The following is a 15,043-nucleotide window of genomic DNA, read 5'->3' as shown; positions in this document are numbered from 1 at the left end:
CTTGAGTGGCAAGACTTTCTTTTTCTGAGTCATTTTGCCAGCCCAATATAGCCAAGGTATCCTGGAACTCACTTGTAGACCATGTTGGCCTCGAACTCAGAGCTCCAACGGCATTTGCCTTCTGAGTGCTGGGATTAAAGGTGTGTGCCATCACCATCTGGTCCCAAGTCAGCTTTTTAGTAACTGGTGCCACTGTCCTGTGTTCAGTCTACTCCGAGCACCACTGTCCGTATAGCCGTTGTGTCACAGGTATGACACCCGAGGCGTAAATAGCCTCTAGGATGTGCAAACACAGAATGCTAAATAATGGAACTACTCTTAGGAGATTTTGGAAATTTTCTATGAAAAGGAGGACAAAACCCTTTAGAATAAAATGTCTGGGTGTTTTCTCTGAATGTATGTCTGTTTACCTCATGTGAGCCTGATACCTATGAGACCAGAAGTGTCAGATCCCTGGGACCGGAGGAACAAATGACTGACAGCCATGTTCTTGGAAGAGCAACCAATGGTCTTGACCTCTGGGTCATTTCTTCAGCCCCAGGAAACTTCCTCCTACAGCAGTGGTTCTCGATGTGGGTCACGATCCCTTTGGGATTGTGTATTAGGTGTCCTGCATATCAGATATTTACATTATGATTCATAACAGTAGCAAACTTACAGTATAAAATAGCAACAGAATAATTTTATGGTGGGGGGGTCACCACAACATGAAGAACTGTATTAAAGGGACACAGCATTAGGAAGGTTGAGAAACACTGTCCTAAAGGCAAGAAAGTAAGGAGCCTGTTTAAGCTCACATAACTTACAATTAACAGGAGTCCTCCCCAAAGGCCACTGTGGTCAAAACTCAGTGATAGATAAAGAAAATGCACCATTTCTCCAAATCCTTCATTTAATGTCAGGTAGTACTTCAACTCAGACACACAGTATTCTTAGAGAAAAGGGCCCTGAGGGCACCTGAGTCATGCACGATGCAGAAAATAAAATCTTGGCCCAACCCAGAGAAATCGGTTATTGTCTTAGAAGGATAGTATGCTCTTTTCTCTCCCCAATTCTCCTTCCCAGACTTAAGTCCATGGAAGAAAATAATTTCACTCAGTAGAACTGCTGAGGCCCTGGAGGGTAGATCTGGTTGTAGTTTTATAAAATGTTTAAGAAAAAAATAGCCCAGGCCTCCCTGCAGCAGCCAAGTATTGGCTGGTTCAGTGGCCTGACTGCCATAGCTAGAGGAAAAGGTGACTGCTGGGCACTGGTGTGGGTTCTGATGGAGCAGCATAAGATCGTCCCTGTGAACATAAACAGCCACTCCCCCTTAACCTTGTAGTGCTGAAAGGAAGCTGCTGCTGAGAGTGACAGCTGTGCACAAAGTGTCCAGTAGACCAATTATGGAGTCTAATGCAGTGAACTGAGTCATTCATTTAGGGCCTATTTTCACGCAGAGACTAGGAAAAACAAGAAACTTCACCTCTTAAACAGACATTCCACCCTACCCGATTGATTACCTGTAACAAATGCCTAAACTCAAACCACAAACCTTAGCTTCAGTCAAGGTTTAAGTGCAAGTAACACATAATCCAGCTCTTCTCTTCCAGCCCAAGCCCTAGCTCGTTGGCAAGACACTTGCAGACTTCTAACGGAGGCAGAGACATCTGCAGCGAGGAAGGCAGCTATTGAAGGAGTCAGGAGCATGAGACTGAGGTTGCAGTCAGTGCTGTCAGTTTCCTTTTCTACTAATGTCTTCTTCCTTCAGAGCAAACTTCCTCCTAAGGACCTCGGAGATAAGCACAGCAGGGTCTTCTTCCTTCAGTAAACTCCGGCTTCTGGAGACACAACAAGAGCTTCTATTTAGGAAGTAATTGCTCTGTTCTGGGTTGTGCTCTATGTGCATTTTTTTTTTTTTTTGAGATGGGGTTTCTCTGTGTAACAGCCCTAGTTGTCTTGGAACTCTCTCTGTAGACCAGGCTGGCCTCAAACTCACAGAGATCTTCCTGCCTCTGCCTCCCAAGTGCTGGGATTAAAGGCGTGCGCTACCACGCCTGACTTCTCTGTGCACCTTTTACCTCCTGAATCTTCACAGCTATTCTGTGAAGCAGTTGCCAGTGTATGTTCCCACACTTATGGGAAGATTCAGCACACAAAAGACATGGAGTCACAGTCAACCTCTGGCCTTTAAAACCAGCTGTTTCTGTACCCCATCTTCTCTTAACTAGAATGTATATTTTTTTTTTACTGTATTTTATGTATGAGTGCTCTGTCTGCATGTACATAAGACTGTATGCCAGAAGAGGGCATCAGACCCCATTATACATGGTTGTGAGCTGTCATGTGGTTGCTGGGAATTGAACTCAGTCCTCTGGAAGAGCAGCCAGTGCTCTTAACCACAGAGCCATCTCTTTAGCACCTATAATACTTGTTTCTTGATTTCCTTTTAATATTTTATTTTATGAGCATATTTGTATGTGGGCGTTGGATCCCCTGGAACTGGAGAACTGCCACGTGGGTGCTGGGAATTGAACCTGGGTTCTCTGGAAGAGAAGTCAGTGCTCTTAACCACAGAACCCTCTCCAGCCCAGAATGCCTGTTTCTTACATGGCTACAAAAATAGGGTAAAATGAAGGCCCATCAATTTTTTGGAGTTCTGATCTATTTTCAAGAGGGTCTGCAGTAAGTGACTGATGGCTTTGCCATTCTGATCCTTACTAGTTCTGGAGACAAGACAATCTACCACCATCTTTCCTTAATAGATAAAAATAGCAAAACATTTACATTATAAGGAACTGTTGGAACCAAATCAACTCTAGTGTAGGCATACCTTTATCACACAAGAGGGTCCTGAATGCTCTAAAAATTAGTTGTCTGAAGCTACTAAGTTCTACACATTTCATGCAGGTGTTTTACAGGTCTTGGAAGCGATACACAAAGACCAAAACTGACTCTGACTCACATGTCTGAACTTTAGCTGACCTGGCTGAGACAGTCTTAGTTACTTCTGTTAGAGGCCAGTACACACACGGGAGAGATTTAGTAAAAATTTTGGATATGATTTGGTCTAAGAAGCCAAGTAACAGGCTGGGAGGTTATGGTGCACACCTTTAATCCCAGCACTTGAGAGGCAGGTGGATCTCACTGAGTTCAAGGCTAGCCTGGTCTACAAAGCAAGTTCTAGGACAGCAAGGACTTTTACACAGAGAAACCCTGTCTTAAGGAAAAAAGATAAAGAAGCCAAGTAACAGAAGGTGACCTGGTGACAAACACCTGCATTTCCAGCACTCAGGGAGCAGAGGCAGAAGGATTCTAAGTTCAAGACCAGCTTGAGTTACAGAGACACAGACAAGGGGCATGTTTTACAACACTGACTACAAGAGGAAGGGTACAAAGCCAACCGAAAATGAGGTGAGGCAGTAGCTGGATTTGGGGAAACGAGAGATGGAGGAACCGCTATGGGGCAGATAGGAAGAACAGTGACTAGGATAGTTTCTTGGCCAGCACTAACAAGGACAGCTATACTGGCTACCTATCAAGGCCAATCTCCAACTAAGGCACCCCAAAACAAGCTCCTGTAGAGTGGCTCAGAGTACATTTGGAGAACTACAGGCTCCCTCAGGCAGTTCTAGAGCTTTTCTACCAGGAAGCTTCTAGAGGGGCTCAAGAAAATGACCTTGCTTCCAATTTGGCCTGTCCAGATTCCCTTAGACTTGAGCATAAGGCAACCACAGCTCCATTCTCTGGACATTCTGATTTGGTAAGTTTGCTGTGTACAAATTTGGGCCGGGTGTAGTGACCCTTGCCTTTGATCCCAGTACTTGGGATGCAGAGACAGGCAGGACTCTCCAAAGCGAGTACCAGACCAGCCAGGGCTTCACAGTAAGACCTTGACTGAAAAGACCAACCAAAGCTCCAAATCTGAGCAGTTTAATGTGCAGCCAGATTTAGGAACTAATTATGAATCTTAAAACCTTGCTCTCAAGCTGGGTGTGAGGGCACATGCCTTGAGTCCCAGCACTTCTGGAGTCAGGTGGAGTTCTAGGCCAGCCTAGTCTATGTAGCAAGTTCAAGGATAGCCAGGGCTACACAGAAAAAGAAACCCTGTCTCAAAAAAAACAAAAAAAAAACAAAAAAAAAACAAACCAAAACCCTGCTGGGTTCTCAAGTACCAGAACTTGAAGGTTTTATCTTACAGAGTATCGTATGAGTGCAGGTGCCTGCAGAAGCCGGGGGTGTTAGATCCCCTGGAGCTGGATTACAGACGGCTGTGCTATGGGTATTGAGAATCAAATTTGGGTCCTCTACAAGAACAGTCTTGCTCTTAACCACTAAGCCATCGTCCCAGCCTCAAGCTATTTTATTTAAAAATAAAATCTTTATGAAATTCTTCCACCAAAAAGTCTGCTAGTTTCCCAACTATGAAGGGCAAAGCATGTTGAAATATGGTAGCTAGCAGTATGCAAATTAAAAAGCTACTGAGGTGGGTTTTGTTTTAAATGTGCATTGGTATTTTGCCTGTGTATGCTTGTGTGAGGCTGCCAGATCCCCTGGAACTGGAGTTAGACAGTTGTGAGCTGGGAATTGAACCTAGGTCTTCTGGAAGAGCAGTCAGTACTCTTTAACTGCCTTGCTCTCTACAGCCCTTTAGCTGCTGAGTCTTAACAGAACAATTGGAGGCTCTTGCTTTTTCCTCAAACTAGGCCCTAGTCAGTCAGCAAGCTCTGTGAATGTAGTAACAATTACTCCTCGTCAGCCACAACTGACTCAAGCTCACCTGAGCTCTCATCAGATACTCACAGGTCTTGGCTCTGTTTGATCCGGTGAAAATCCTTCAGGATGCCCATCATGTCTGCAAAGCTGCTGGCCTTAGACAGGGAGATGCAGTCATCCTCTTCAGATGAACTGCAGGTAGCTTTGTGTTCTGGTTTGCAACATTCAGGGCTGGCAGAACAAAGCAGGGGGATTGTTGGAAGCTCAGAGACCTCCCCCTCAGTCTCCTCAGTGATGTCACTAATGACAAAGGAAGTTGTAGAGTGGAATGAGGATCCAAAGCAAGGTAAAGGAGAAGAGACATTTGAACTTCCTGGAGATAAGAAATCTGGCGTTAATGAAGACGAAGCTGAAAGAGAAAACAATAGATGTAATGGACACTGGGCTGCCATCAAGCTTCTCACAAACACCACCCACAGAGCACACTCATTTCCTGAACCCACATCATGACATTCCTAGAGTGCTAAGGGAGGGTGTCCCCAAGGGAGCCTTCCCCACTCTACTTCCCACTGAGGGCTCAGGTAGGCAGAGAAGCACTGGCTCTTGTCGTGTTCAAGACAGAAAACCCTGTCCCACACACACAGTCATGAGTCCTAAATGCTCCCAATGCACAGTGAACTACAGGTTGGCAGCCCTGTTCTAAACTGAAGCCAAGTAAGGCCTGCAGTTCCTACATTTGTCATTTTCTCGATTGTGACAGTGTTTCAAGTTGATAGTTTGAATTCTGCTATGAGCTTCAAGTGTTCTAGACAAAACTCCCCAGTTTTAATTGAGACAACTGTCTTTAGTGTTCCTAAGAAATGATACCAGTTTTTCATATTCTATGGCTCATTTTTTTTAAAAAAAATACTGCATTTATTTATTGTATGTGGGTGGGTATAGGTTTACCATAGAGTAGGTCAGAGGACAACTTTCAGGAGTCTGTTCTTTGCTCTACCATGTGGGTCCTAGGGATGGAACTCAGGTAATTAGACTTGGTGGCAAGTGTCTTTACCTGCTGAGCCATCTTACTGCCCCCCACACTACAACTTTTATGTATGTGCTCCACTAGCTGATAGTGTTTAGGAGCTATGTCTGAGTCACTTGGGGGAGATTGACTGTCTATGCCTCTGGTTAAGGCAGGCTCCTCTCCTTCTGTTTAAGCCTCTGCCTTAATTGCATGCAGAAAGCTGCATAGAGAAGTATTCTCTGGTAGAAAAGACAATTAGAGGGAGATAGGTAATTAAGGGGCTATGTCTCATGGTGCTGGTAAGGAATGCTTATATTGAAAAGTGAGCTCTTTGGGTTCATGGGATATGTGATATTAATGACAATTAGAAAAGGGGTATTAGGTTTTTGGCTTTGAGAAGAAATTTCCTCAGTGTCACTGGTTAACTTAAAATTTTGTTCCTAATCAAACCAATCAATAAATGACTAGTAAGACATCTTCTAAAAAATATTACAGGATATCTGGGCCTCAGGTCAACTCTAGAGCCCTAGGCCTAAGTCTTTCTGAATCAGAGACTATAATTTTTCTCATCCTTGTCTTGCTCAATAACCAGGGGCAGGGGAAAGGACAACCTGCTATGCTACATCCTCAGTGGGGCTCCTACCTGCATCTGCTGCCACTATTTTAGCAATCTGGCTGCGCAAGTGGCTTAGTTCATCCTGCAGCTCAGTGGTGCGGCTTAGGGCAGGTAGGCCTGGCTTCTTCAGGGCCAGGAGCCTCTCCTCAGACCCACGCAGATTGGGCACCGAAGCATTCCGCTGCATGACAATCAGAGGGCTGGGCTTCCAAGTGTGTCTTAGGGGGCGCGTATCACTCCTGAACCAGAGGGAAAAAGTCTTACTACAGACAGCTGACCACTATACTCGATTAAATTCCTTCACCCCACAGGGTCTACCACTTCCCTCTAAGACCATAGCTCTCATTCCTGTTGGCCTCAGCCTCAAAAAACACCCTCCTTGCTGATCGCCATTTCTGGTAGAAAAAGCTCCCCATCACCAGCAGAGCAGCTACTGCCTCGACTACCTGACCCGAGCATATGTCTCCTCTTCATCTGCAGCAATCCAGGCAATGTCAGCCAAAGTAGGGACTGGAGGTACATCTCTCAAACACAGGTCAGAAATGTTGGGCAGAGTCTGTAGGAAAGCAAAACACAACATTTATTCAACATGATGACAGCTAATTGGATTAATGCAAAATGGGACACCTAATCCAGTACTAAGTGAGGAAGGCTTCCTAGAGTAAGGAGAAAGTTTCTTGGTTACAAATCAGGCTATTTAATGGGACTGGCCTGAGCCTCTCCACCCCCAATGTGTTTGGATGTTTTGCCTGCATGTATGGCCATGTGCTGTGTGCATGCTTGGTACCAACAGATGCCAGAAGAAAGTGTCAGATCTTCTAGAACTGGATTTATAGGTAGTTGTGAGCTGTGATGTAGGTGCTGGAAACCAGACCTAAGTTTTCTGGAAGAGCAGCTGCTAAGCCATCTCCCCAGCCCCGAATACTAAATGTTAATAGTACTTATATAGTCCTTCTTTGAAGAACCTGTGTCCTTAACTATCTTTGCTCAGCAGCATCTGGACAATGGGTATAGTCAAATGTGGGAAAACTTCCACGGTGTTACATTCCACAACTTTATTTCCCCTTGTTTCTGATGCTTCTGAGTATCCAGATCCTTCCCATGTTCTTTTGACAGTTCTGGACAGTGTTCAGTAATGAGACACTAGTCCTCTAACTATACACTTCTGATCCCAATCCTGCCTCCTAACACCAACCCTGGATTCAGTTCCTACACAGATTGCAGCTATCGTCATCATATATATACATAATACATACATACATATATATATATATGTTTGCTCTTTCTCCCTAGGCCCATGTTTTTTCATGCGTGTTTCTACCTCCTCTGTGTGCCCATAATGCTTTCATGTCCATTTCCCACACTCACCACCCTAACCATCTAACAGAGCTGGTGGCTCACCAGTTCTTTTCCTTCCGAAACTAGGTTTCTGTGCAGCCCTGGCTGTCCTGGAACTCACTCTGTAGACAGGGCTTGCCTCTACCTTACAAGTGCTGGAATTAAAGGTGTGTGCCACATCACCCAGCATCACCAGGAGTTCTTAATGGAGGCTTCTGGCTTTAATGAATATCACCTTCTACTACAGAAGCAGGTCTTAGAGACCTAGTGCAGACAGGGATCTCTGCTGTAGAGTGGATGCTAAAGCCTCCATAGACACAGAGGTTAGCCTGTAACACAGCCCAGTAATACAGTGGCCATATTTGGACAGAAAGAGAAGGATGGGGATTTGAGGCCACAGAGAAACACTAAAAATAGAAGCTAAGTGGCCCACTCACAGGGCTGGTGAGAAAAGCAAGAGTCACAGCACTCATGTAGAGAGAAGAGAGACCTGCCAGGGCACAAATGCCTCAGAGTTATGATGTAAGTCATCTGGAGGCTTGGTTTAGCAAAAGCTTTCTGGCCTGCTTTGATAAAATGCATCGCTGGAAGCTTATAAAATCTGAGTCACTGAGCAGCAGCAACAAAGATAAGATGAAAGATTATCAATTTATGAGCAAACGAAGTCTGACTGTTGTGGTCACATGTCTGTATGCAATCAGAAAGGCACAATGACCAGGGTCTATTATATGCGCACTTAGGAAATGAGAGAGTGGACAAAAGCCTTGGCAACTGACAAGGTGGCTGCAGCACAGAAGTAGCATCCACCTCCCATACTCTTGAGACTTTACTTTCCTCACCTTCCAGTACACTTACCTCAAAGGATGCCCGGGGACAAGGTTTCAGGGGCAGATTGGTCCCAATTCTTCTTACCACACTCCGAGCAGCCCCATGTGGCTTGTTTTGCCAGATTGGGATAGTCTAGAGAAGAGAGACGGACAACCCAAAGGCCTCAGAGTGAGTAACTACTGTTCTTGCCTTCCTTTCTCTTCTGGAAGTGAGTCAAGTCAATTATAAGGGCCAGTTTCTACACCTGGTGCTGTTAGTCAGTGGTTGGGAGGGTCCAAAGAAGGAACCAGAATTAGCTCTGGGTATGGACTGTTCTGGTTCCCTCATGTTCCTTTCTCTGCACAAAAAGTAAAAACATGGATTCATGAAATGTACCAAAAAGGAAGTAGGACTGCAGCTTCCTCAAAATCTAGGTCCTCAGTGAAAAGCAAAAATGAACTGGTCTCTCAGGGCCTTGTATAGTTCTTCAGCAAGTTCAGTACTCAGCTCTTCCCCTGCCTTGAGACTCCTTACCACATTGGCTTCCATTCCTGACAGCTCAGCCAGCTCCTGCACTTGAAGGACAAGGCACCCACAAGGCAGCTTGGGAAAGCTGGAGGTATGACTCCTTCATATCAGGCCATTCCTGGGAGCATGAGATCTTTCCTGTGAAACAAACCCAGAGTAGGGACTTGGTAGTCACAAAATAAGCCTCTACAAAGTCACTGCTAAAACCACCTCCAATGTTTAAAGAAAGAAAACTAGCCCAAGAGGAGGCTACCCTTACTCGTCACTGGCTTTTCCTTTTTTTTTTTTTTTTGGTTTTTCGAGACAGGGCTTCTCTGTAGCTTTGGAGCCTGTCCTGGAACTAGCTCTGTAGACCAGGCTGGTCTCGAACTCCCAGAGATCCGCCTGCCTCTGCCTCCCAAGTGCTGGGATTAAAGGCGTGTGCCACCATCGCCCGGCCTTGTCACTGGCTTTTCTAAACCCCGATCCTTACAGGTTATGTTTCAGGTTTGCTGAGAAAGCTTGGCCAACCCAGGGAAATTTCCAGGCTCTAAGGTTAACTGAAGCAAAGCCTCAAAGATGCAGATAGAACCCTTCGGTAGTTACATAGCTCAAAGGAAAGCAAAAGCTGGGTATGATCCAAGCCCAGGAATTTATTCCTGAAAACGCAAGTGGGAAAGAAAGAGTCAATAGCCAACTCAGGCTAATTTCAGTCTACTGGGCTGTGGGGGAAGATGAAAGTGGCCGTAAGGCTGCACCCTATCCCCAGCTGCAAACATTCTATCACAGAACCACACCTCCAGCCTCACGAGCCTTTTTTTTTTTTTTTTTTAAATTTTAGCTTAGTCTTCTATGGCTCTGTCTCTTAACGCTGGTTTCTTCATCTGTAAAATGGGGAAAAGAAAATCTGCCACTTGCTGGGCAGTAGTGGCACACGCCTTTAATCTCAGCACTGGAGGCAGAGGATCTGAGTTCAAGGCCAGCCTGGTCTACTGATTGAGTTCCAGCACAGACAGAGATGTTACAGAGAAAGTGTGTCTCAAAAAAAAAAAAAAAAAAAAAAAAGAGAGCGAGCGAGAGAGAAAAAAACTGCCATTCTAGGCTACCCTAAAGGTCAGTGAAATTGGGGTAGGTGGGTGAACTGCTTACTGAAATTTAAAACAAGACCGTTACTCCTGAGTTTTATTGTAAAAACTCATTTCTAAGAAACAAAGCAATACTCCTGACTGCATTCTTCACAGCTACCTTGGCATGGAGGTTCAGTGAGCTTTATGTCTAGCGAACACCAAGAATATACATTTTTCTAAAGAAGGCTGGGCATCAGGCAGGTGGGTATCTGAGTTGACTACAGCCCAAGACCCCATGTTGAGTTTGGAGAGAGTAGGAAAGAGAGGGACTTGTAAAAGACAACAGAGTAGCCTAAGACACTGCAGAAGGCAGACAGGAGTCTTGTCATGAGGGTTTGCAATGCCTGGGTGAGGAGTCACTGGGGAATGAGGTCTGGTGCTGAACTGGGATGGGCTGAACTTGACGGGAAGTATCTCTTAAGGGAGATCTGGAGTTCCTCTTCTACCAGGACAGCTGTCATGATATACACAGAGAAAGGAAAGGACTTGTCTGGCCAGTCAGTGGCTGTACAGTAGACAGTGCCCAAAGTCTCTGGTCTAAGTTCTGGTATGTGCAGCCCTGTTGACGCTCACAAAGTCCCTGTGTGCCAGACTTCTTGCTGAATGTCATCTAACTGTGCTACTCATGTCTTGCTCCATCTCCAAAGACTCCAGCTGAATCTAATCCTTAGGTGAAGGCAGATTTTAATAAACTGCTCATTCTATTGCTCTGGTGTTTAAATTGACTCTCCTGGACTCTACAGCCCTCCTGCCAGCAGGACCTACCAAACAGCCAGACCCCATCTTCCGGCTCCCCAAACCAAGCTCTGACACTGGCCAGTGCATGCTTTGCGGCCACCCTTCCTTCCTAGTCCTCTGCTCTTGAGTCATCAGCTCCCAACACGCCCTCTCTGAGCCCTGGTCCATACCATTGCCTCCGTGGGACCCGGCAGAACCCTTATCCAGGTCATCCCAGTCCCTCAGCGCTGTGCTCATGCATCACGCGGGTCCTCAGGGCACGCCGTGGCCGCTCAAACCAGAAATGAAGTAACCAATCGGCCCCCGGGGCGGCCTCTGCCAGGCACCGCAAGCGCTCAGCTTTAGGAAACCGTTGTCGGCGACACCAACTTAGCTCCGAGGCCCCGCCCCCCGCGTGCCCGCTAGCCGCTCGCCCGCTCCACAGCCCCGGGTCTTCGCACCTTGGCGCCACCGCAGCCCCTTCCGCAGGGGCAGTGTACGCGCCCCGACGCGCGGCCTCTCTCGGCAGACCCGCTCTGCTCCACGGAGGGCCTTGGCCCGGTACTCCCGGGTCAGACAGAAACTTTGTCCAGCGGTGCCCAGCGGACGCCCGGGCCAAGTGCGCGAGGGTGTCACGCCAGCCGGAGGGAAGGCCTCGCGCCCTCAGCGACGCGCCCCCCGCCCCCCGCCCCCCGCGAAGGCAGCCCGGCCCAGGCCAAGGTCGGCCAAGTCCTCACTGCGCGTCCCGGTGGCCCTTGGACCCACGGGCCGGAGCCTCCGGGCCGGTGTGGATTCCAGAAACGCCACGCGGCCTGGGCGCGAAGCCTGGGGTCGCACGCTAACGGCGGGGTCGACCCCCACGGCTGGGGGACTTGGCCGGCAACTACGCCTCGGGACCAGTGTCCCCGCCAAGGAGGGGCAGACAGCGGCGCCTCCCGCGAGAACGCGCACGGGACTAGGAATCACGCGCTGCCCCTGCGCCCGGACGGAGGCGCTGGCAGCGGACCCGCGGCGCCCACCGCGCCCGCCTCCCTTCGGCGCTGCCCCACGTCGGGCTCACCTCAGACTCAGGATCCGGACTCACCTCAGCCCCTCCTACTATAGCAGGCGGCCGAGCCTCAGACGTCACTTCCGCTGACCCGCCTCCGGAAGCAATCGTTTGCAGCCGCGCAGCATGCCGCACGCTCTGGAGAGGCGGGCTTAACAAGGGGCCGGAGCGGATGCAGTCTCTTGAGTGGACAGCAACCCGGGAAGCCACGCCCCTCTGCAGGGCCCGCCCCCATGTGCGGGTTGCTCCGAGGGCTCGGAGCCTGAGCTTTAGCCGCGGGGCGGGGCTTTGCTTTCTTGTTGCTCTCTACATTTAGTTTCAACTGCTGGACAGTGGTAGTCTGTGTAGCAGCTCAACACTTAAAATAGTTGGTGGCGCGCCTACTCCTGCTGCAAGTCTCGTCTTGGCATTTCTGGCATTCCTGACTAGTCTGGGCTCTTCGTCCCGTTCTGTAGTTGCCTGACACAGGCTCCCATCAAAAATGGCTTTCTCCCTTGACGCAAGCCCTCCAGGACTCCGGAGTAGCTTTCTTCTGTTTAAAAGCTCGGCATCTCACACATATGCATACACATACACACGCGTGCAGCATGATTCAGTTTGTGGGTTAGATGAGTGGATTGATGACACCATGAGACTCTTCCAAGCTCACAAGCTCATTCCTCTGGTCTCCATGGCATCCAGTTAACGGGACACATTGCAGTTTCTGCCGTTGGTACAAGGCTTTGCCTGACTCACCAGTTGCATTCCCTTGGTCCCAAAGCCTGCCATCCCCATCTGCCAGGGACAAATCTGTTGGCTTCGTGGGCGGACAGTCCGATGCAGTCACAATGGGCACTACGCCCAGACCTGCCTGACTATGCCCGTGCATGGTTTCTCTATTGTTCTCTTGAAATTAGTTATGGGTTGCCGAAGAAAGGGTACTCTCCAAGCAACGTGTCCTTAGGTGACTGAGTTATTGAGTGTACTCACACACCTACGTAATGTAGTGTGTGACACCTAAGGGAACTGGTGTAGCCCTATTGCTCCAGGCTGCAAGCCTGTTCGGCTGCGGTGCCGAATCCCAGGGCAGCTGTAGCACAACTGTAAACATTTACATCGAAACACAGATGGGGCCCAGCAAAATTCTTCAAAGACCTCAAAAAAATGGTACTCAACTTCATTTGGAAAAGCAAAAAACCCAGGATAGCCAAAACAATCCTGGGCAATAAAAGAACTTCTGGAGGCATTACAATCCCTGACTTCAAACTCTACTACAGAGCTACAGTACAGAAAACAGCCTGGTACTGGCATAAGAACAGACAAGAAGACCAAAGGAACCCAATAGAAGACCAGGATATCAATCCACACATCTTCGAACACCTGATCTTTGATAAAGAAGCAAAAAATATCAAATGGAAAAAAGAAAGCATATTTAACAAGTGGTGCTGGCATAACTGGATATCAATATGTAGAAAAATGAAAATAGACCCATATCTATCACCATGCACAAAACTCAAGTCCAAATGGATCAAAGACCTCAACAAAAAGCCAGCCACACTGAACCTTATAGAAGAGGAAGTGGGAAGCCACACTTGAACACATTGGCACAGGGAACCACTTCCTAAATATAACCCCAGCAGCACAGACACTGAGAGAAACAATAAATGGGTCCTCCTGAAACTGAAAAGCTTCTGTAAAGCAAAGGACACAGTCAACAAGACAAAATGACAGCCTACAGAATGGGAAAAGATCTTCACTAAACCCACATCAGACAAAAGTCTGATCTCCAAAATATACAAAGAACTCAAAAAATTGGACACCAAAAGATCACATAATCCAATATAAAAATGGAGTACAGACCTAAACAGAGAACTCTCAACAGAAGAATTTAAAATGGCTGAAAGACTCTTAAGGAAATGTTCAACATCCTTAGTCAGCAGAGAAATGCAAATCAAAACAACTCTGAGATTCCATCTTACACCTGAAAGAATGGCCAAAATCAAAAACACTGATGACAACTTACGCTGGAGAGGTTGTGGGGAAAAGGGAACACTTCTGCATTGCTGGTGGGAATGCAAGCTGGTACAACACCTTTGGATGTCAGTGTGGCGATTTCTCAGAAAATTAGGAAACAACCTTTCTCAAGATCCAGTAATACCACTTTTGGGTATATAACCAAAGGATGCTCAATCGTGCGACAAGGACATGTGTTCAACCATGTTCACAGCAGCTTTGTTTGTCATAGCCAGAACCTGGAAACAACCTAAATGCCCCTCGATCAAAGAATGGATTAGAAAAATGTAGTACATTTACACAATGGAGTACTACACAGCAGAAAAAAATAGCTTGAATTTTGCAAGAAAATGGATGGAACTAGAAAACATTTTGAATGAGGTAACCCAGACACAGAAAGACAATTATCACATGTACTCAGTCATAGGTGGTTTTTAAACATAAAGCAAAGAAAACCAGCATACAAACCACAATCCCAGAGAATTTAGACAAAAATATGGACACGAAGAGAGACTTACATAGATATAATTTACATGGGAAGTAAAAAGTAGAAAAAGACAAGATCTCCTGAGTAAATTGGGAGCATGGGGAACTTGGGGGAGAATTGAAGTGGGGGAGGGGAGAAGCAGGGAGGGGAGCAGAGAAAAATGTAGAGCTCAATAAATATCAATTAAAAAAAACACAGATGGGGCACCACTCAAGTCCCAGGTAACAGGAATTCCTCAGTTCCTTTGATTGTAAGATATTACTGTCACACAGCCTCTTAGTGACAAAGCCACCACTGCGTAGCATCTAACTAAATGCTTCTAGCATTTTCCTTGCACTTCATTTTGCACTGGTCCCCATAAGATGTCAGTGGCTGTTTTCGAACCCTAATCTGGACACTGACTTCGCTTGGCCGCGCTAGTCAGTGACAGAAGCACAAAAGGCGGCTTTGGCTCTGCAGTGTGGTTTGCCCCAGAGCCCTCCTCTGTGGACGGCTAGGTGTTGACACTCTCTGGTTCTGCGTTTTTTCCTTGCCCTCTTCTGACTCAACCCTTCTTACAGGTCTCCCCCTCCTGACACCCTCCCCACCATGTGTGTGCACTATGGTGCCCATGTGGATGTCAAAAGACAACTAGGAACTGATTCTTTCCACCACGTGGGATTCAGAGACTGAACTCAGGTTGCTTTACCCAGTGAGCTAT

The 15,043-nt window shown here is 47.1% G+C and overlaps 1 protein-coding gene across 5 annotated transcripts; it reads right to left on the bottom strand.

Annotated features, from left to right (window-relative positions):
* Window positions 1-654: 654 nt before the first annotated feature.
* Window positions 655-11,960, bottom strand: Mtfr1l (mitochondrial fission regulator 1 like). Of its 5 annotated transcripts, none has more exons than XM_041652962.1 (7): window positions 11,877-11,960; window positions 9,000-9,131; window positions 8,514-8,618; window positions 6,767-6,876; window positions 6,348-6,559; window positions 4,783-5,104; window positions 655-1,820 (listed from the first exon to the last, which is right to left on the bottom strand). In XM_041652962.1, exons 2-7 carry the CDS (start codon window positions 9,012-9,014, stop codon window positions 1,715-1,717), a joined length of 870 nt encoding a protein of 289 aa, XP_041508896.1. In that variant the 5' UTR covers window positions 9,015-9,131; window positions 11,877-11,960; the 3' UTR covers window positions 655-1,714. The 5 variants fall into 5 exon arrangements, with proteins under 5 accessions (XP_041508896.1, XP_041508899.1, XP_041508898.1 ...); XM_041652965.1 differs by having other exon boundaries at window positions 4,783-5,068; XM_041652964.1 differs by having other exon boundaries at window positions 11,901-11,919.
* Window positions 11,961-15,043: the final 3,083 nt, after the last annotated feature.

The sequence above is a fragment of the Microtus oregoni genome, unplaced genomic scaffold (assembly GCF_018167655.1).
Source record: "Microtus oregoni isolate MIOR12 unplaced genomic scaffold, Mior012 000005F_ref0000423, whole genome shotgun sequence".
NCBI classification, from domain to species: Eukaryota; Metazoa; Chordata; class Mammalia; order Rodentia; family Cricetidae; genus Microtus; species Microtus oregoni.
This window is presented reverse-complemented; position numbering and strand designations above follow the sequence as displayed.

What these genes read in the sequence shown, in the direction of transcription:
- Mtfr1l (XM_041652962.1), bottom strand. An exon ending in AATAGTGGCAGCAGATGCAG is followed by an intron (nt 5,105 to 6,347) that starts GTAGGAGCCCCA and finishes TTTCTCTTTCAG; the next exon opens with CTTCGTCTTCATTAACGCCA. An exon ending in ATCAAACAGAGCCAAGACCT is followed by an intron (nt 1,821 to 4,782) that starts GTGAGTATCTGA and finishes TTGTGTCTCCAG; the next exon opens with AAGCCGGAGTTTACTGAAGG.